This window comes from Anas acuta, chromosome 4 (genome assembly GCF_963932015.1).
Source record: "Anas acuta chromosome 4, bAnaAcu1.1, whole genome shotgun sequence".
Classification (NCBI taxonomy): Eukaryota; Metazoa; Chordata; class Aves; order Anseriformes; family Anatidae; genus Anas; species Anas acuta.
The window spans coordinates 17161139-17184475 of NC_088982.1; the positions used below are offsets into that span (position 1 = coordinate 17161139).

At 35.7% G+C, this 23337-nt stretch overlaps 1 protein-coding gene across 6 annotated transcripts in view; it reads left to right on the forward strand.

Moving 5' to 3' along the window:
* The window catches only part of SLIT2 (slit guidance ligand 2), a 255689-nt gene that overhangs the window by 11697 nt on the left and 220655 nt on the right, over positions 1–23337 (forward strand). For all 6 annotated transcript variants that reach the window (XM_068680008.1, XM_068680003.1, XM_068680007.1 and 3 more), the window contains exon 4: positions 9557–9628. In XM_068680008.1, coding sequence (XP_068536109.1) covers positions 9557–9628 — 72 coding nt within the window. The remainder of the gene's footprint in view (positions 1–9556; positions 9629–23337) is intronic.

The following is a 23337-nucleotide window of genomic DNA, read 5'->3' on the forward strand; positions in this document are numbered from 1 at the left end:
TCATTTGAGGTACATTGCGAACAGAATCCGACTGCCACCGTTGGGAAGGTCTGTGTTGTGCTGCCTGAAACTTGGGAAGTTTATACATAAACTTGTTTTGAAGTCTGTTGTTATGATTTTCTCCCCTTTGAACCATTGATACTTAAGCACCTGTCTGACTTTGGTCTGGAAATATGAGCATTGAAAGGGTTAATAATACACACCTAAAGGTATAGGTAGCGGAAGAATAATGAGTTCAGGTAGAGAATATGTTTTTGAACAGCCCTGAAGGGGGTGAACAGTTATTCCTTGTTAATCACGGATGTGAAAAATCCTTCTCTTTGTTAATCCTACATAGTTTAAGGGCAATGCATAGTGCATTCCTCATTTTAGAACAGGGAGGAGGCTGTGAAGCCTGCGGTGCTAATCACTTACCAAAGGAATGTGAGACCGTCTTACAAGAATTATACTGGGGCACCTGTATTTATAGTTTAAAAAAAAAACACTACAGTAATTATAATGTATTAGCAGACTTTTGTCAAAACAACTTCAAACATCTTTTCTAGAAAAACTTCTGGTAAATCAGAAAATAGGCAAAGGCTATATTTGAAGATGATATTTTAAAAGAAAAGCACTGTTCTAATAGTGTTTTGAAAATCAGCTTATTCTGCAATCAAAATGCAGCTATATAATACAAAATATCTGATAAAGCTTTTCAGTTAAAGAGCCATGTTCTTCTTTTGAAAGCCTGGTAAACTTTCATTATTATTTTTAGTATATTTTACTCATTTGAGTGTAGTTTCTCATGGGACTCCTTTTATAGGTCTAGAAGTCAAATTGCAGTGAGAAGTCCTGTTTGCTCTTTGCAGACCTTTTTACAAATTCCAGGGCAGGAAGGCTGTTTATTTTTCCCACATCTGTTTTGTGCTCATCCTTTGTCACATTGTTTGCTGGATGCTCTTCTTTCTTGCTTCTTCTGAAATGAGTAATTTGCACTGTTGCAAAATGTTGAAACCGAACCTGATTCTATAGAACTGTTTTATCAATGTTTTTCTTTGAAATAGTGTTTTGTGGTCATAATATATTTTAAACTGATGCTACAGAAGTGCTGTTATTAAACTTAAAATGATACATTTCACTTCCCAGATCAAGTTAAATAACTACAAAAACAGATTTAATAGTAGATGGCAACGGGTAAAAAATAACTTTTAACAGTACATTACCTTTTAATATAGTATATTTTGGAGGGCATCTAAAATGCTCCTTACTTTAATTGTGGAAGCCACAGTTTCACCTGGAATTTTACAGTTAAACTCCAAAAGGCATGAGGAATTTGGCTGCAGGACTGTTACTTCAGTGACTCATACTGTTATATTACCTCATTTAATCTGAAGAGGCTGAATGAAAACTAAATCATAAAAATGGTGTTATTTTCCTTGATAGTTTGTAGCGTATTGGGGTGGCTTGTTTTTAACAATAGCCTAATCAGATACAATGTAGCAACTCCTCTCTTAATTAAAACACACCAGGCTGTCTGAGTTTAGTTTGGCAGGATGCCTGTACAGGTGCTACACAAGAATACTTGAATGAAAACTTACTGTGCTGACTTGGTATCAGAAAGACAGTTACAAGCCCTTCTAGACCATTTGTAGGCACTTCTTGTCTGCTTTCTAAACAGTCTGCCCAAATTAGATCATATCCCCCAATCCAACACCATTCCTCTTTTTTTTTTTTTTTTTTTTTCCCCCTCTTGGATACCCTTTCTGTTGTCTGATCATCCTTGCTTCATCTGATACTTGATCCCATATTACTTTATGGAAGTCTTCTAACTTGTTTCCTTCTGTTGAGTATATGTCCATTACAAAATAACTTTAGAAAAATTTCTTGGCTTTGGAAAAATTTTCTGTAGTATCTGAGTAGCCCCAAATGCTGAGGTTTGGTAAGGTGTTTTACAAACTTTAAAATAAGAGGCAATTCAATCAATTGATATGGTCCAGTCAGTGCTAGAGTTATTTTGCATGCTTCCCTGGGTCTTTACTACAGTGAAGTGTTGTTATAATAAATGTACTTGATTTTTTTCCCCATTTCCCAGATGAGAACAGTCATGTCTGGGGTAGGATTTGTGCCCTAGTTGTTAAGGAGATTTTTTCCCTCTATCAAGACTAAATCTTCTGGAGTAACAAGCAGTTCTGGTCTAAATAATGAGTCTTCAGATATATCTTGCCAGTCACTCTGATATTCTTGCTGCACCGCCATTTCTGCTTAATCAGTCAGGATGATAATGGTCAGGACAGATCTGGATGCAGAGTGAGAAGCAGTTTGGCAATGGCTACAGCCATCTCTGATGGACTGTTGTGACCTCCCAGCAACTGTTTATTATAGGAAACTGCTTTCCCTATCGGAGATAGGGGAACAAGCCTGAAACATGGTACGGACCTTTGGTACCTTTATTCTTACTCTCCCATAGAGTTGACTTACTCAGCATCATTTATCTGTCCTTTAATTATCATACATTAATTTGTATGTCAAAATTGAGAATGGAAAATCACCATTTCTCAAAGTAGAATAAAATCCAATGGGTCTCAAAGAATCACAAAATTGAAAATTTTATGGGAGCTTATCAAGTCCAATGACACCACATAAAGCAAAGTCCGCCAGGGCAGGTAGCTGACGGCTGTCCCCAGTTGGGTTTCAAATATCTCCAATGATGGATAATCTTCAACATCACTGGGAAATCTATTCTAGTGTTTAACCATGCTCTTAGACAGATTTGTCTTATGTTTAAATGTAACTTCCTGTTTTGATTTGTGTCTATTGTCTGTTGCCCTTTCACTGGGCACCACTGAGAAGAGTTTCATTCGGTCTTCCATACTTGGGAAGGAAGTGCATGAGGTACATATACATATTGTATTTATACACATTAAGATCCCTTTGAACCTTGTTCTCCCTAGGCTAAACAACCCCACCTCTTTCAACCTTTCCCCTTGTGACAAGTGGGAAACCTTCACCCTGAATACTTATCTTTGCAGCCCTTTGCAAGACTTGCTCCAGTATGTCCATATCTCTTGTAACAGTGAGTCCAGAACTGGGCACAGTACTCTAGCTGTCTAACCAGAGCTGAGCAGAGGGGAAGAATCCTGTCTTGACCTACTGGCAGAATTATTCCTTGTACAGTACAGGATGCTCATGGCCTCCTTTGTCATGATGGCACACTGCTGGCTCCTTTGATTTCCCGTTCACCCTGGACCTTTCTCTATAAAGCTGTGTTCAAAGTAGTATTTCTCCAGTGTTTGCTATTGCATAGGGTTATTCCTCTTCAGTTGTAGGACTCTGCATTTCCCTTTTGTTGAGCTTCATGAAGTTCCTCTCTGCTCAGTTTTCCAGCCTCCAGGTGAGGCTGATCAGCCTGTAGTTCCCTGGATCATGCTTTTTCACACTTTAATGGGATATATTTTGACAGCAATTTTTTTGACATGTCATTTCATATTAAATTGATCTTTAATGAAAATTTTGTCTGTGTGTTTTTAAAGGATATGAATATTTTGCAAATGAGCTTCAACAAAAAGGTGTTATGTGTTATTTTTAAGTGGTGTGATGATAATGTCTTCAAACACTGCTATCAAACAATGAATGACAATCAAACAATAGGTCTGGATGTGCTTCTTTCAGTTTCTAAGCTATACAGTACTGTGTGTTACTATGCACAGAAAGCATTATTTACTTCTCAGCGAACTTCAGAGGAGGAATGAAGAATAATGGCTTCTGCTATCATTAACTTTGTGTGAGTTGGAAGCCTTCTATCATTCCTGAAGCAATGGGTGTAGAATAAAATGTATTTGTGCCTTATATGTGGAGTTTCAGAGGGCTCTCAGCATCTATGCACCCAGTGGGACCGACTGTTTCTAATTAAAGAGTACAGTTGAATTATAATTTACTTGGAACTGCTCTTAACTTAGATCAGTTCTTAAGTTAGCTTTGAAGGCTTCTGCTTTCTTTGGGGCCTACAGTTAGAACAGCATTTACTGGAACTAAAACCAGCTGGAAGTATTTTAGCTGGGCTTATCTAGGCTGAAGAAGACAACTTGTAGGGGACAAAATAGCAACTTTCAAGTACCTGTGAGGAAAGTTATCAATAAGCTGGAACCAGGCTCATCAATGTGGTGAGACAAGCATAAACTTAAATGTGAGATTATGACTAGATAGAAGGGGAAGACTTTTTCACTGTAAGGGCAGTTATGTTCTGGAACAAATCAGTTGCCCAGAGAGGCTGTGCCATCTGTCCTTGAAGGCTTTTCAGACTGTACTGGATGAAGCCCTAAGCAACTTGTCTTGATCTCATAACTGACCCTGCTTTAAGCAGGAGGTTGGGACCTCCTGAGGTCCCCTGTTATGAAGGTCATCTTGGAACAAGAATGGAATAGAATAAGGACGAGGCTACATCGGAAAAGATGAGGGCTTCTCTGACTGTATGAAGTCAATTCACTGCAACTTGCAGTGAATCCACTGTAAAGTACTAACAAGTCTCAAAAACAAATACAGACATGCTTGTGAATTGTAGTAATTGCAGAAAATTAAACTGCAAATGGTGAAATAAGTTTTTTTTCCCTACCTCTTCCTCCCTACCTCTGCGTGATTAATAGTAGATTGGTTACTGTGGCAAGAAAACTTAGAGTGACAACAGAATGGATGGGTGGGATGGCCAGACTACGCTGGGTTGGGATACTGTCACTGGGAGCTTAAAATGTTCTCCCCAAAACTTCCTCTGCCTCTAACTCTGTCATCTACTGACACGTCCTCTGGCTCCATGCAGAAGACAAGTAAAACCCGGTTATGCTGCCATTTCTGCAAGGATAGCTTGTTCTCTAGAACTCATAACAAATGTAAATCATTTCCTTACGGGCAGTGATAATAATCACAGCTCTGCATGCATCCCTTAAATCAAGCCATTTATATATATGTGTATTTATTTTTTCTGCACTGTTTGCTTCGCTATGTAACCTGTTGCTTGTCTGTACCTACATCTTATCTGCCTATTGGTATCAAGCTTTCTTTAAGGACTATTTTTGCCTGCCCATCTGTCAAAGATTCCCCTTCTGTGTCCTCAAACTGATTCCTCTGAAAGCTGTAATATCTTTGAGTATATTCATACACTTTTTCCATCACTTCACTTCAAAGTTGGTTTTTCTAGCCCTTACTATATTTAGAAGACCGAGCTCTAGAAACTCTAAACTGAAGTATTTAAAACATTTTGTGTAATTTATGTATTATGTGGACCTTGCTTGAATTTATCATGAAAAGCTCAAAAATTTGTCTGAGTCAGTCTGTCAGTTTGCCCCATCTCAAAGCTGGATTCAGTAATGGAAGAAACAGAAATTATATTTATTTTAATTGCAACTGTGGCTTAGCTTTGTTACATTGAAAGAATTATGTGATGTCAGACCCTCATCCATTTATTTCTGGACACTACCCAAGGACTTTACAGTTCAAGGTATTGCAATATTAGAAGAGATTCTCCAGTACATTTTCTGTTGCTAATGCCACTAACACTTCATCTCTTCTGAACTCTCCTCCTTTGCTAGAGAAATGCCATTTTTTTCTGGCTTGGTTGGGAAACTGAAAGGGAACAGTATGGAATATTTCATCACTCTTTTTTCAGTGGTATACCTTGAACTTAATGCCAGTTCTGGGAGAGCAGTTCAGTTGATGCAACTGAAATTTCTCTTTTCACATTGTCCCAGGGGAAATGCTGTCTGCTAGCAAGCTGCAGTGAGGTCTGTGCTGACACACTGAAAGAAAAAGTGATTATTTTTTATTTTCTGGTTGTTTTTACTTTGCAGTACCTGTAGTTCTTGCAGATTGTAATGGCTGTTTGTATGTTCTGTGGTTTTGTTTTGTTTTGTGTTTTTTTTTCTTCTCTCTGCTAAATCTATGGTTACCTCAGTTTTCAACTTCTGGGGACAAAGACAATCATGTCTGTCTCACACTTATTCCATGTCTGCATGTTGAGGACAGGTACTGTTATTTCAGACAAAATTAAATTTGTCTGCATGAGCCAAAGGTGCCACAGGAAAAGGTGGCAATGTCAGTATCAGAGAACCAATATCTGTTTTAAAGTAGGAATGTATTTTCTGGACTTTTTGTATGTGGCTCTATTTCAAAGATTGCAGACTCTTCATAGTTGACTGTATACATGAAAGCTGCTGTGTTCCAGCATACTGGTGTATGTGTGCCAGGTTCACTGCACATCCTTTTCATTCACTTATGTTTGAATTCATAGATTGATTTATTTTTTAATACATCTATTGTAGTCTTGAAAAAATCGTTTCAGTAAAGTCATAAAATTTACTTACAAGAAATTTAAGAAAAACAAATTCACTCTGTTGAAAGCATTTTTTTTAGTATATAATATTTTATATATATTTATATAACTTGTTAGGCTTAGCTGAAGCCTCTTTCGTGAAGTCATACTGCAAATGAAATGTCTCTCATCTCCTTCACAAAAATTAACAATATTTGGTACTCTTGGGCACAGGTAATAAAGGATATCCAGATTTTTGGTAGAGAAAGCTGAGCTCCTAAAAGGAGCTACAATGAGAGGGATGAGATCATTCAAAGTAGAAACTACAAAATACTGAGTGGTCAGTAGTTTATTTAACTCATGTCCCCTTAATTCACTTAGTGCTCGAAGAACAAATGTTTTAATTTTATGAAAGGCAAAGTAAAAATGTAGGCTGAAACTAATTCAAAGTGCCAAGCTCTGTTAGTAGAAACTCTTGAGTCATGAATGTACTGCTATTATTGTTAGGTTAATTCATGAGTTTGATTTACTACCTATAATTTAGATTTTTAATGTCTGTACAGCAGCATGTGCATCCTTTGTTAAACTATGTATACTCAGTTGCGTGGGCCGTGTGAACTACAGGTAGCAATAGAAACTCACGATCTAAGGTATTAACTGCTTGTATGGAAAGTTATGTACTAGTACAACTATTTGGCCTGTGAAGTATACTTATCAAGTGATGCTGAGTGTATCCTTTTAAGATTGCTGTTGCCATTTAGGGAAAGACAAGCCTGTCTGAAGAACTACACCATCAATTAATGTTACATCATTGTATGGTATCACCATTTTGTATTATGTTGGGCATACAGACAATGTGTGATTTCATTGCACCTTTAGTTAGAGCTAGTGATTATTGCTTAGTATCTGAAGCAAATAGTCCTTACAAAAATATGAACAGATTTTTGTCCTTAATAGTTTCTGATTAGAGACTAACCTCCCAGTCTTTACAAGTTTTCCCATTTATTTATTTATTGATCTGCAATCATATCCTTAGAGGATTAAGTCTGAACTATCTAACAAGGAGAAAGGGTGAATGAATTTTACTTCTCTTTTTATTTAACCATTTGCTCATGTTCAATATGTCAGAATTCCATCATGTTCTCAATACTCCTTTCTGATCAGAAATGTAATCATTTCTTTGAAACAGTTTTCTTCCTACTACTTCAGTTTTGTTGTCTTTAATTCTGTTCTACAAAAACTTACTAAAGGTAAGAAAGTGTCTGTTTTTTTAATTGCCTTATTTTGAAAATGCAATAGATCTACAAATAATAAAATACTATTTTTTTTTTTTTTAACGTAGGTACAGTTTTCTGAGGCAGTGTTCAAATCAAAAGTTTTCCAGCATTTATTAACTTCTTTTTACAGTTGTATATTTCTTTTATACTGAAAACTTTCCTTCTACTGATTTGGGAATATGATTTGTGGGATCACATTTTTGTTGCTGTTGGATTAAGCTTTTTTTCTATTTCTTATTAAAATGCATCTTCACTCACCTCACTTTATCCCAGTGGTATAATCTTTTCTTTTCAGGATGTTTCTCTCACTCAAAAGTCTCTTCTAGTCTTCAAAGTGTGTGACTAAAATTTCTTCTGCTTAAAGATACTAGGACTTCTGGTGCTTGACTAACAAAAAGGAACATGACATTAAAATTGTATTGCTGTCAATATCTAGACCTCAAAAACCTGATTGCTCTCTCACCGTTTGAAATGTGGGAGCAAGCCTGTGGGTATGTAAGAGTCTTTCTCAGGTTATTTTGGTCTCACCAGTAGTCACATTGAAGTTTAAGGGAACAACAGTTAAGTGAACTAAATCAAGTGGCTAGATAAAACTGAGTCTTGAGTGTGGTCTTGAGTGTGTATCTATCTACATTAGGGAATATATAGGAAAACCTTTAAATTGGAAGGGCCCTTATGTGGAACAATGGTTATAGTATGAAAAATCAGCCCCGAGAGACTGGCTTAATTGTTTGAATTCATCCCTAAGACTAAGAAGCAAGAAGTTCTGAAACCTTATGAAATTCTAAAACTTAATTTTGCATAATTTCTGTCCAGTAGCTTTTTTTAACCTTGTGGAATGTCTTGATAAATACATATTGACATAAGTAATGCTTAAGGGATAAAATAAATATCAGACTACAGTGTGCGGTCTGGTGGCCAGGAATGCCCTAGAAGTAGTGGATTGAAAAGCACTGTGCATTGTGAACTTGGATTGTGATGAAGTCGTTAGGAGGAAACAGTTTTTTCAGTATGTTGCCTCGCTTGAATGGTAGGTGACGTGTGTTGCATTGCTTAAAAACAAAAACCTGTTTTGAGTTTGAATTCTTGAATGGTATGACTGTATGCTCCAGGGCTGTCATTTATACATGTTAGAAAGAATAATCTGCACTGTGTGTTTAAAAAAAATCATGAAGATGGAACGTATTTGTTTTGGAGAGGGGTTGTTTTGTTACCTATTGTTATATTACAGTGGACTTGGAACTTGTCACATCCATCTGTATAGGTTTAAACCCTGGTCAGGATGTTCAGTGAGAAACTGAATAGACAAATAGGTATCTTCAAATTCCAATTTCCAATTCTTCTTTTGTAGTGTTTTATGTATCTTCTGTACAACTTTTTTTTTTTTTTTTTTTAATTTTTGAGTATTTTACAGCTATAGACAAAACCATATGCCAAAAACAAATAAATAAAACCTGTAATGCCAAATGTAAGTCGTGACTTTCTGATTTTTTTGGCTTTCACTTGATCAGGGTGTAACAGTTTTTGTTGTTGTTGAAATAGGTTATATAGATCTATTCTCTTATTACTTAACTAAGTTCATGCGTTTGCTATGTTTTCCCTTCAACAGTATTTCAAGGTCACAAAATGTTCGTTTGCTTCATTATACTAAGAGGAACACAGTTGGCGGAGGACTGAAGTTACTCTGAAGATTTTGTATTTTTTTAGTTTTCTCATTTATGTGGGATAGAGTCCTGAATTAGTGGTTGATTACAGAAATTCAAAATAATCTTTCATAAAATGAAATAGGTAATACAGTCTGTTGGGGAAACCAGAAAATGTAATTAGTCCATGGTGAATTTACTGCTGGACCATGTCTCCGCTAATGGACCAGCATTACATAGTCTTTCTGGTCTTTAAAATCAGCTTGTTACAGCACAGGAATCAGCTCAAAGTATATGCATTGCATTGCTGTAGCACTTTATTTGTAATCTAACACAACCTTTTCTTTTTCTTTCAAAAGGCGCCTAAACAGAAATAACCTCCAGTTGCTTTCTGAACTGCTCTTCCTGGGGACACCGAAGTTATACAGGCTGTAAGTAGGCACAACCCAATAACTATTCTTGAAAATTTGGAGTTGATCTGTTACTCTGTTATGCATTAAGGTTTTGTCTTTTGCCTCAGACAGGGCTAAAATGCATTTAGGAACAATGATCTTTTGGGTACTTCCTTTGACTACTTTGCAAAATTTTATTTTATTTTTTTAGAGTCTGATAGATGCAGATACTTGCATGAAACAAAATACTGCTTCATCCATGCCCCTATCTGTTAACAAGTCTTGTTGAAAGAATGCTTTCCTTTCCTTTCCTTTCCTTTCCTTTCCTTTCCTTTCCTTTCCTTTCCTTTCCTTTCCTTTCCTTTCCTTTCCTTTCCTTTCCTTTCCTTTCCTTTCCTTTCCTTTCCTTTCCTTTCCTTTCCTTTCCTTCCCTTCCCTTCCCTTCCCTTCCCTTCCCTTCCCTTCCCTTCCCTTCCCTTCCCTTCCCTTCCCTTCCCTTCCCTTCCCTTCCCTTCCCTTCCCTTCCCTTCCCTTCCCTTCCCTTCCCTTCCCTTCCCTTCCCTTCCCTTCCCTTCCCTTCCCTTCCCTTCCCTTCCCTTCCCTTCCCTTCCCTTCCCTTCCCTTCCCTTCCCTTCCCTTCCCTTCCCTTCCCTTCCCTTCCCTTCCCTTCCCTTCCCTTCCCTTCCCTTCCCTTCCCTTCCCTTCCCTTCCCTTCCCTTCCCTTCCCTTCCCTTCCCTTCCCTTCCCTTTCTTTTCTCTTTCTTTTCTCTTTCTTTTCTTTTCTCTTTCTTTTCTTTTCTCTTTCTATTTCCTTTGTTAAATGAGCTGCATGTCTATGGAGATTCTCACCCAGTGACATAGCACTGTACAAGCACTTTGTGATGTTTCTGTTGTGGCTGTACACACTTGATCAACCAAGACAATCAGTGTTGGTAAACTGTAGCCTGTGGAGATGTCTCTCCCAAAGAAAACACAGGTGGCAACATAAACTCAGGGAAAAAAAAAAAAAAAAGCTATGAAGCCCTTTGTGATAAATAAAAAATATATCAAATTGGGTAATGAGTTGTTGTTTTGATTCTCTTATTTGGTTTGATAATGTTTTACTCTTGGCAAGATTTTTAAATTAATGTTTTGACCCATTGGCAATTTGTAAGAATCTACTAATTTATGTTGTAGTGTAAACATGGAATGAAGTTCAGATACTGATTCCTGTATTTATCTACGCAATCACTTATTATTATTAAATAAATTTCAAGGTAACTTTGCAGTATGTGGTGTGAATGGAATACAACATGACATGCTTAAATAGGCTTTGAAAAAATTAGCCATCTTTTAATTGAAGATGTGTATTTGACACATTTCTTTAGGCTTTAGGTGAGATTTCTGCTGTTGAAATTGTTGTTGAGTTTCATGACTTGTGTGCTTGGAAAAAAATGAGTGTAGGTGAAGGAAGGTGGGGTTTCTCTTATTTATATTTTCACTTTAGTATATGGAAATGTTTGTGAGAACAAATGTTATAATGCAGCTTTGATTTTTAGGCATTTACTTCTGTTCTAATATTGCAAAATAGTTCTTTTTTTCCCTTCTTGAAGTAATTTGAAATGGAAACTGAAAATGACTCTATTATTGTAAACATTTAGTTCTTTGTATTTCTGTTTCTTCCCTCTGCTTTGGATGCATGTTTTGTTTCCCAAACTTCCCTGTAGATGCAATGAGTTGTTAAATTACTAGGCCAGAAAGCTCCTGAAGGCTTTTGTTCTGACAGAAATATTTTTACATTGCTATAATATTATAACATATTCATATGTGGTTTTATGTATTAACAATTCAGTCTCTTCTGTAATTTCTATCAGCAATCATGGAGATATTACTTCCATCAGGAAGGAAAATGAAAGGGATTTATGATCATTTTATTATTCCAACTGTAGTGTAAAGGTTCTTACCTAAATTTGTAAAAAATTGAAATGAGCCATAATTTGCAGGAAAGAAATGGATGCAGACTTCATGCAAAATCATACTTGAATGCGTTTAATTCAGAATTGTATATTTGATAAATGTTAGTCTTAAATCTATAATATCTTTTGACATAAAGCACACAACTGCTCATAGTGTATATGGTAGAAAGTAAGAGATCACTAGCTTCGCAGTATTAAATTTCCTCTGCCTAAGGGTTATTGTTGATCAGACCATGAAAATGAATGTCTGGTTATAATGTATTCATGTTTAAAAGAAAATACAAGTGATACTAAAAATCTGTGGTCACTTAACACTAAATTTGTAATTAAAAAAATATCAGTCCAACAAAAGTACTGATGCTAGTTAAATGCTCTTGGTCAACTTCCAGATTATATATAGTTTGACCACTATGAAGAATATTAAATCTTTCCTTAACTTTTGTTGTATGTGCTTATACATATTTATATCCAAATAAATAAATTTTTAAGGACAATTAAAGTTCTTCAATGATCAATAAAATGTATAATATTCTTTGGGTTTAGTATTTATTTTTGGCATTTAACAGCTAATCAAACAGTGTGTGCAATGCAAGTTTTCAACATACTATTGAGCTTCTGTGAATAATAATTACCATTTGACCCTTGGCTGTAAATGAGATGCCAGGTGAAGAAGCACATATGCTTGTTGTGTAGTCTAAATGCAATATAAAAGAAAGAGGGTACACTGTATATGAATTATGATTAGACACAGTTGGTTGCCGCCAGCGGCCGGCTATGCTTTCCCTTTGCTGTCTGCTCCAATTTCTCTTTGGACGGGTTGAGAGAGCACTGCATGTTCAGGTCAAGATGTTTGCCTAGAAATAGTAGTACAGTTGCAGCTGTGTTTGCTGGAGCAGGAGACTAGTTTAAATAGCATTACCATTTATCCAGTCCATTAACAGAACTCTGTAAAATAATACCAACTCTGCATAAACTACAGGACACTGTAATAAAATTACAAGCACTTGTTGACAGATGGGAAGTGTAAGTAAAGGAAAGCGATAGGTTGAGAGTTTAAAAGAGACAGTGCATTATTTCCTATGTCTGGAGACTCTTGATTCAAAGGTAATTAAATGAATTATTTTTCATGTTACTCTCACGTTTAGCAGCCTTCCAAGAAATCTCTCTTGGAACCAGTTAAAATGGATAATTTTAGTCAAAGCAGAAACTGATTCTCTCATTAAGAGTTATCTGCAAAGGTGTTTTGACACATACATTTCAATAGGAAGTAGTATGCTAAAAATAGTATGACTAGCGCTGCAGGGTATATGAATCTTACCTTGCAAGATCCCTTTCAAAGGAAAATGTACATGAACCTCTGTTTTGACGCGATACTGTTAAAATATAGGTGCTGTTGTAAATCCCAGGGGGTAACACAAGTCCTTGTTCAACAAGTATTTTTCTTGCAGGAGCGGGATGCGTTGTTTTCAGTGACCTGTGTGCTCACTCAAGCTAACTTGTACAGCATCAGCAATGGTGCTTTAGTGCAGGGAGCTAGTGTGTGCTTGGCTGAGGCAAATGGATTTTGACTGCTTACTTTGGCTGGTTAGATCACAGCTCATTGATTGCTGTTTGCTGCAGGATACCGAGGGCTGGGCCCAAGCTGTTTGATAATTTGGTTTTAAAAGATAACTTTATTAATTAGTTGCATATAAAGGATTTTAAATGCCATGCACAAAGCTTGTCCTTTTTGATCTACATTGCTTGCACTTGGAATGAGGTTAAGCTCCCTTACTGACCGATATTTTCTATATGAGTAATAATGACAATATTGGCTTTGAAAAAGAAAACAATATTTCTAGTGGATGTGGTCTTATATTAAATACATATCAGAAAGAAAAGGTATCTGATACAGTGCGCTTGAAAAGAAACACATTGTGAATAAGATATTTCTCCTCTAAAGGAAAAATCTTAATATAGTCTGATTAATAAACCCTTGGTTCTGAGGTATCTGTTAGTGACTTAAAACAAAACAAAAAACCCCTATCAGATAATACAAGAAGAAAAAAAAAAAATCTAAGCATAAGAAAATAAAATTGGAAAAAAATCTTCAGCCAGAACAGCAACAGCAGCAACAACAACAAACCACGCTGCATGGGGGGCCCTTGCAAAAATTCCTCCTGAATTAATTTCTGCCAGCTATGATTAAAGTGTGTGGTACTAGATGTGTCAGACACCATAGTTCTCTGCTTCATTTTACTCTTGGCCTCTTTGGCCCCTGCCACAATAAATCCCACAATGGTTAGGCAGGAATTGCAGGTTACAGTTGCCAGGGTTACCGTTGTCCAGCCGGACCGACATCATTACTCATCCAGCCAGCTACCCCGAGCGAGCGCTGCTGCCCGCTTCTGTTGCAGGGAAGGCTGTGGACGGCTGATGCAAAGAGGAGGAAAGTTCTCTGGGCGGCTTTCAGCTCTGTTTTTCCAGCTGCTGCAGGGGAACCTGCGATTTGCATCATTTGCGGTTATACCTTCTTTAGGTGTTTGCTGAGTGGTGGGTGGTTTTGTTCCCTTGGTAAAGGTAAAAAGCAGTCAGAGTGGAAAATGCAATCAGAATGGAAAATAAATAATAATAATAATAATAATAATTAAAAAAAAATGGTGTATGTTAAGCAACTAAAGCAGTGACTTCTAAAATGTTTTTAAGATGCCAGTCTCATTGTTAAGGTAGCTGTATTTGAGGCTTAATTCATGGATTTGTCACATCCCATCCTTTTTAATCGTAACCATGGCAAGTGAAACTGCAGTTGTAATTTTATCAATAAGACATTTATCTTTAATCTGGAATGCCTTAATGAGCAGAGAAATTGCTCATTAAAAAATGTTCATTATCCCAAAGCCTCCAAAATCTTACTCCAACTGCAGACAGGTGGCTCTGGATGTTAAAAATCCATTGAGGAGCAAGTTTTCCCTTCTAAGAAAGCACTACTGGTGAATCCCTCTTCTGCAAGCGGATTGGTATTGGATCTGCTGCTAGATAAGAGTACTGGGTAGGTTCCCACTGGTGCGTGTGCTGCAGTGACATTAGTGTGCTGTGCCTTATTGCAGAAGTGTGCTGGATGTATAACCAAAAAAAATATTGCGGGAGGGGATTTTTTTTAACCTCTCCATGAATTAATAGTTGACCTTTTTGTTAGATCCTTCCTGATAAAGAGTTTCTTAGCCATTGGTTTCAGTTTTTATGGTTTGTTATGGGCCATTTTAGCAGTCTGTACAATACTACTTGATTTTTATTTTTTTGTGTGACAGATTTGAATTTTATCCTTTTAAGAATAAATGAAAACAAGTCTTTCATCACACCAGTATTGACTTTTTTTTTCTACTGCAGTGATTAATTTCAAATACAAGAATGCTTAAATTATTTTCTCTAAACAAATAATAGGTTCCCAACCAGTAAAGTCAGTAAGAACTTAGCAGTTTTAATACTGATGAACTTTTAATTACCAGCATTATTTTATTAGCATCATTTTTGAACAGTAAGTATAGTTCTTAGAAAATAAATATCTTTCAAAATTATTTTTATTAACAAAGAGATGCTAAATATCATATATGTATAAAAAATGTACAATTTCGGCTTTGTTGTATTATAAGCCAGTAATTAAAAGGAAATCCCTAATTTAACACACAAGGCTAATTACTATTGCTTGCAGTGTGGATGTGCCATTATCATAGCGATGCTAACTCAGTGCATTGTCACTAATTGTCTAAATGCCCTAGTCTAAAATGTTTTCAGAGTGAATTTGGTCCCCTATGCTTGCTGTAAGTCTGCTGTCAGTTCTGTGAGTTTTATTTTTGCTGTAATTTCAGTTCATGAGTAAAGACAGGACTATAAGAATACAACAATCGATATATATTAAACATATCAATGCGATATAAAATATATCAATGTTAAGGTTCATTACCTATATGAAGGAGCTGAGTAACTAAGAATCAGTCGCCTACCATGCTAGGTTTGTTGTCTCTCTTCTTTGGCATTCATTCCTGGTATGGAAAATCTAGGAGGCAAAATTCTGTAAGACATTATAAACTGATTTTTTTTAAAAATTAATTAATTATTTTTTGCTTCTCTGTCACCTGTTCATTCTTTAATCTAGGGAGAAACATAAATCAGGAGCTTGAATGCTTTGCTTGAATGCTTTATGCAGCTTAGCTTGTGTGTGTGTGTGCTTTTTCCTCTTGTCCTATTACTTGCCTCTACCTTCAGTTCTCCTTCTCTGTTACAACGTTTCAAAACTGAGAACTCAGTTTACAACCTAGCAAGAAAAACAAATATTACTACAGCTTTGTTTCAGACATAAGCCCTACTTGTGTAAGGTAACAGATGGCAAGATGGCTATCGAGATTTCGGAAGTACTGCAAAAACTTGTACAGTGCAGCAGGTGATTTATTTTTTGAACAGAGAAATTAGAATTATATATATGCATTTCATGTGCAACTTGCAGTAGTTATATCCTAGCAACAGGAAGCATTCAGCCTTAGGTTTAGTTGAGTAAAAGTGTTGGTGGAACAAGGATGAACTTTTGAAATGTAGTTGGGAGAAAAAAAAAAAAAAAAAAAAAGAGTAAAATGTATTATCACTGTGGCAATTATTACTTAAACTTCACATTAAATAACTCTTCCTGCCCTTTAGTGTTTTAGAGTCTCTTAATCTATAGGCTTTTCATCAGCTATGCTTTTTTTTTTTTTTTTTTTCTTTCCACAGCACAGAATATGATGCAGTGCAGGGAGGGGAAAAAAGGTGTACCAAACATAAAACATACAAAATTCAGATTAAACATTGCTAGTTGAATAGTATGGTATTTTTTAAATTGGAAATTTTTTTTTTTTTTTCTTGTTTCTCTTAAGATAGATGTTTGGTTTTAATTTTGGAGATAATTGGGAAGCATCTTTAAATTGCAGTTAAATTTGTCTTTATTTCTTGCAAAAAAAGTACAATTTCATATATTGTTTTAATGGTGATATTTCATTTGCTGTGTGATAAAATGACATATCATTAAATCTTTACATAATCTGCATTACCAAAGCTATAGTTTACTATTTTCAGAAACAAGCATCTGTAGGGATACTTCTATTGACTTTTTATTATAACAAACATTCCAAAACTGTTTATAGTTGCTTTTAACCTTAATTTGAAAATCATGTTAAACACCAAGGAAACACAAATATGGCTTACAGCGATTCTTCTGGACCAACACAAGTGTCTGTGGTAGTCATAATCTTTTATTGCTGTTAGCATTTAAATATATCTAGTGTAAAAACATGAATCATTAATAATTACTTATTTAACCCATAGCACTTTTAAATAACATGGTGGTATTCAAATTAATTAAGTCTACTTTAGTAATTATGGCCTTGTTACCTCGACCTCCTTGGCCTCAAGCAAAAATAATTATCCTCTGTATTTTTGATGATATGATAGTAATTAAAGAAGTGGAGAATTGAGATAACTGCTTTCTTAATATGAAAATTAAAGTAACTGGTTTTGGATCACCTGTAACCATATTAATGTCCAGTTGGAATCAGTCTCTGGGTTGTTCATGGAGGGTTAACCATGAAAGCTTTGGTAAATTGTGATATAGGAAACCTTTTAGGCAAGAGTTAAGTAGGAAACTGAATCTCAGTGAAGGAAGTAATGAAAAGTAAAAAGGCATGTCAGAGGAAATGCCATTATTATGTGGTGCAGAAACATGGTGTGAAATGTTATAAAGGGGACATCTGTAAGTCTCAGCTTGCACAGAATGGACGTTTAAGTGCAGCCATGTCATCTTGATTAAAAAAAAAAAAAAAAAAAAAAAAAAAGAATAGAAAAGAGGAATAAATCAGGCCAAGGGAAAATGTGAAAGTACAGAGACTTGTCCCTATGCTGGTAGGTTTCTTCTGCAAGTGGAAGATTAAAGCCTGACGTAACTGAATAGCTCAGAAAAGTCCAAAGAAAGGTTGATTGCTTCCCCTCCAACAGTTCCAATTGATTGAAAAAAGCCTAATTTAAAGTTCTGTTTGTTCTGTGTCTTAAACCATCAGAATTTTCTTTTAGAACTGGGGGAATGCTCTGGAAGAGAAAGAATCCAAGGATAAAAAGTCATTGCAGGCCAACAATTGTTCCTAATCCTCACAAAATGCTGGAGAAATTAAATTTATTCTTTATTGCTCAAAGTGTTACCTAGGTCACTGGGCGATGGGAAAATTGAACTGGAAGTCGAGTAGGCACAATCTTTGTTTTGTGTCTAGATGCTTAACCTTAGACACGACAAGGCATCTTAGCGTGTTGTGGGAACTTGGTTCAGAGTATTAACACCAGGACGTTTATTACCCTGGATTTATAATAGGCTATGCTGTCAGTAGATGAAAATGTTGTGTTTACATTTCAGTGTTAAATGATCATTTAATTAACACCTAAGGAAGAAAAAAAAAAAAAAAAAAAAACTTGTGAAATTCTTAGCAGCTTTTATTGTTGGTTGTTGGTTTCCTTGGAGGTTTTAATATCCAAGTTACTCTGCAATTGCTTCTATAAGTACAGCTAGAAAAGACATTTATGAATGTAGTCAAGAAGGACAGACAGTTTAACCCCTGTTGACCCTTCATTCTGAATGTTGATTTATATAGCATTTTAAATGCATTGAATTTGTTTTAAAGCTTCTCTAAAGTTACTCACATAACATTCAAACAAGAGATGTGTTTTTCCTTTTAAAGTATGTCCCTAACTGTACATTCTTGTAAAGAGAATGTACATGAAAGAGAATGTATATGAACTAGAATTCATATTTTTCATATAAAAGTACTTACAAAAATAGAATGTATTAACAAAAAATTTACAATAACTTAATATTAAGATTTTTTTTTCAAGATTTGTCTGTATGATCTTAATAGGAATGTGAAATTTTATGAGAAGAAGGGTTATGAAACAGTATATCGTACATTGGTTGTAGTAGCTACCGTTTGAATTTTTCAAAAGGAGTAGTAAATTGGCAAGGGAAGCAACATTACTACAAAAATGCATATCCACTTTAGGCAGCACTGATCTACTTTCATATGTTCCATTGTATCAAAGAAAGTCAAGGCTATCTAAAAGCTTTAATTTGCTCTTGGTCCTTAATAATGCTCTTTGTTGTAATGACGATCTACAAATGCTTTTTGCAATAATGTTGCTACAAAGCATGTTTGAATAGTTTTTTTGCATCCTAGAGCTAAGGCTAGATGAAATGTTCTTTGTTAAAGAGCAGCTGCTCTTCAACTGATTTTTTTTCCATAAATATTCTGTAGTAAAAACTGAAATTAAAGCTAGGTTGAAACATTGTATTTTTTGGAGTTCTTTTTTTAGAGGCGTGTTTTTAATCAGACTGACAGGCTTTAAAACCCCAACTTTAAAGCATATTAGTAGATTAATAATAAAAACACAGAACAGATTAATTCAATTATTGATGACAATTTTTTGGTATACTCTTTCTGATGATCATATCCTTTACACATGTCAATAAGTGAGCAAGAAAACTTAGGAATCTGCTGATACAGTAGATGTTTCTTTTCTCCACACAAATGACATAAAACATCCAACACTTGATGAGATATTACAGCTGCAGTGTGAGTTCTATCTGCCAGTGAGATATTTTGCACAACCCCTAAATATATTTATTAAATTGAAACCTAATAGTCAGATACAGGCTTGTCAGATGTATTTGCAATTGCTTTTCTTGAAAATATTTGACCGTTCGCATTCAGCTAGTACGTTTTTTCATCGTGTTTAATGGGAGTTTCTGCAATATTTATTCCTCTAAATTGTGACATCAGGTGAAAGAGTACTTGGGATAAAAGAGAGCCTTGCCCTGCCCCATACTTACATTACCTTCTCTTTACAATACAGTCCTGCAATAGATTTTAGATTTATTGAACTAGTGAATAGTTAAGGTAAGTATGTATGTGTGCAGGAAGATGCAGACTTAACTTTCCACAGACAGACTTCGGCTGAAACCATGGTGCACTGTGTGGGATGCAGAGTCCCAGTGTGTAGGCCACATCGATTATCTAAGCAGCAATTAAAGGGACTCTCATTACGGTAAGGATAAGGAAAAGCGCAAATAGACAAAGTGCAGTGTTTGGCCTCAGAGAGGAGAGCTGAAGGAAGGGCTGCTGCAAGGGACAACCAAGCCTGTTGTCTCAAACCTTGTAAGACTATTGGAGCCTAGGCTGGTGGTGTTATTTGGGAAAGGCTGCTTATGAATACAGAGCGGAGTTTATTCTCTCCTGCAGACACTTGAGGGGCCGGCTCTGCTAGCGGCTGTTCAGGCCCACCTCATGGGGAATAAAGCTGGGACTTGCTGAACTCTTTTCATCTTTACAGCCAGGCCCAGGTGCAGGCCCTTCCTGGCTCAAGGGTGTTTACAGGACCATGCTCTGAAGGCTTCTTTCCATGGCCCTTAATCTTTAAGGGAGAGAAAGAAGGGGCTGGAATGGGGGGTAAATCTTTGGTTAAGTACTCCTTGAGGATTTGCAGGGTAATGCATACAAGAGACAAAATCCTCGCCTCTTTCTTTTTTGTTTCCCCTTCTGTCCAGACAGTTCAATGACATTTTTATTTTTATTGTGAATGTCTAATCCATAGAGTTGTACAGAAGGGCTGCTTGCACTTTATAAGGTAGCACTTCAGAGTGTGCGTGAGGGGAGGTTTCGTGGCTGTGGTTCAATGCTTTTATTAGTACTTTAATACAAGGGAGATAGAGGAAACATCAAGCCTCTTTTTTTTCTTCTTCTGTGGATTTTTCGTAGGAATTCTGGATAGCTGGAAGGGATTTAGGTAGCTGTTTGACCTCAAAACTGAAAAGGTTGTATCTTGTAAGTTCGATAAGGCCCACAGGGAAGGGTTGCAAAGATAGGATAACAGCTAATGTAATGAAAGGGTATTTGTAGTAGCTGCTTCTAAGAGTATAAAGATATGAAAGGCTAAATGGAGAGAAAAAAAAAGAGTGTAAATGTGTATCTCAACGTGGGGGGAAAAATCTGAAAAGCTTAGCAGTACTAGAGAGAGTAATCAAAGTGGATTACAAATAAGACACACCCAAACACACGCAGATGCTTCATGAAAGCAGTGATATTTTCTGAAATTAGAGAAAATTCCTGTTTGGTCCTTAATACTTCTACATTAGTGTTAAATGTATTGTATGATTAGTTGGTTTTATCATGTTCTGTTTTTTATGAATTGTGCATCCTTTGTAAAAAAAGAAGAATCTGGCTTCCCTCCTTAATTGTAGTAATGAGTTTGTAAATTCAATAGAAGAAATGCTTTTGTTTTTTTCGTTTGTCAAATTTTACAAAACTTTTCCTACGTTGTTCTTTGTTATCATCATTTATACCTCTTCCATCACTTATGTCTACAAGACAAAAGGACAAAATAATACCACCCAAAAAAGCTCCTTATATCAGAGTGATTTTATAGAAATGAAAAAACAGAACTCTTACAAAGTGGAGAGCCTACCAAATCTAAATAGGAGTGACTGCTGCTTCTTACCAGGTACACTGTCTATAGCAGAGATGGAGAAGCCAAAAGTTTTCAGCTGACACAAAGTGCAAAGATGGTATATCCTGTCTGAATTTGCTTTTTTATGTAGGTTTGGTAGATATATCAGTTAAATTTCATAGAGAAAAAAAAAATCGTAACTGAGAGTAGCCAGATTTGAGGGTCTAACTGCCAAAGCAGATCATTGTCACCATTCTGGCTGATAACAGTGGCTTTATTTGTGCAAAAGAACATAGTCTTACACCATATTACAAGACTTCCTGGGACAGGAAATAATCAGAAAATTGTTACAGCTATGTTGGGGTCTAAAATAAAGAGTACTGTTAGTAAAATTTGTTCACCTAGAGTACCATATGAACGTGAAAGTGAATTCTGCAACATGCATTGTACTGCTACCTTTACTTTGTAATTTTACATATTAATTTACAATTAAGTTCAAAGCTGATGAGGTATGGCCAGTTGTGCTACGGACTGTTAAAGTTTTAGATAAGGTGCTGAGCTGAAATATTGGGTCCATTGTCTTTCTATCCTGTTGATGACTGATCTAGACTGTGTAAACAGCATACTGATAAAACTTGTTAGTAGGGATAATTTAAAAAAAAAAAAAAAAAAAAAAGAGGAAACAATAATAAGGGATTTAAACATGAAATAAATGAAGAATGCCAGAATTGTTTATCCTGTGTGGATGGGCTGGGGTATGTGGAAAATGTGAAATACTTAGGTCAAAATCAAGACTGATCACAGGAGACACAGGTATTTTGCGACACTTAGTGATAATTAGACATAAATGTACAGTGCAGCATGGAGCAATAAGATTGTGTGGTTTTGTGCATATGTATAACAGACACTACAGGAAATGGAAAATTCCAAAAAAAATTGAACTACACTATGTAGCTCTGCAAAACCAATGGAGAGGTTGGGTTGTTTTCTTCTGGCTAATGTTGTGGAATATGCACTTTTATTGTATTTTATTTTATTGTATTGTATTTTATTGTATTGTATTTTATTTTATTTTTTATTGCAATGCTTAAAATCATTTCACCATGATTTTGGCTAAATTGAGTTTTTGTTTGTTCTTGTAATCAGGTTGCAAAAGCCTTTTTTTTTTTTTTTTTTTCCTCATCCAAATGAAATAAAAATGAATGGGATTTAAATTATGGGGAAGGCTTTAAAATAAATATGTGCTGTTAGCTTAGTTATGTAACGAATAGAAGCAGAACAGAAGCATTGTGTGTGTGCATATACAGAGTGAGAACAAAGAGCAAAACTAGAGAAATGTAATTGAATTAAGAGGTTGGTTGGTCAAGAAAAGATCTCTGTGATGAGTTGCAAGTCTTTGAGATGGGTGACCTAAGAATGATCATTTGGCATACAGTCGGTACCCTGGTTAAAATACTAGTAATGCTTCCAAAGTCAATTAATTCTTATTAGAGAAGTGGAACTTGACAGTCTGCTGGAATTATAAATTCACAAAATTTAACATTTAGGAGTAAGAATGGGTATTGGATTCACATTGCAAGAGCAGGAAATCAAAGCTTTCTTTGCCATGAATTTTATTCACTGCAGGTGTCTGTTATAATCTGTCTTCATAGTGAATTTATTCACAAAGGAGACAAGTGGGGAGAATGGCCTAATTCTATTTTACAGTATGACAGCTTGCACTGTTATGTTTTATGTAATGTATTTGACTAGGATGGTGAAATAGTCAGAAGGAGCAAGCATTGCTAACAAAGTGTACATTTTATTACTAGATAGGCTCTAGACAGTGAGTTGGTAATAGGAACAAACTTATAAAAACATTGGGAAGCTAAAATTTTTACCTGAAAGTGGTGAATACTGTATTTGACAGTGTAGATTAGAAATCAGATGACGGCTGTTATACTTGTCTTACAAGAGCTGCAGGTCATCATGATAGCTTTTAACGAAGGAATCTATCAGTCTAAAGAGCCTGCCAACACTGGCAGAAAAGTGTTGAAGTGTTATTAGTGTATTATTTCAAATGCTTTCTTCTAAATAAATTCAGATTAGAGTACACAAGGATTGTTGCATGTTTTAAGAAACAAAAGTAGAAAGAATTTTGTATCTAAATGTATCTAAATAAAATCACAAGGTTATGCTACTGTTCCTCTAACAGACTTGAAGGTTTGTTTATGGAAGTGAAATACTGTTAGCATCAACACAACTGGCCTTCATGTATTCCATGGAAGAGGAATTTGAGTGTTCATGCCTTTTATGTATGCAGCAAGG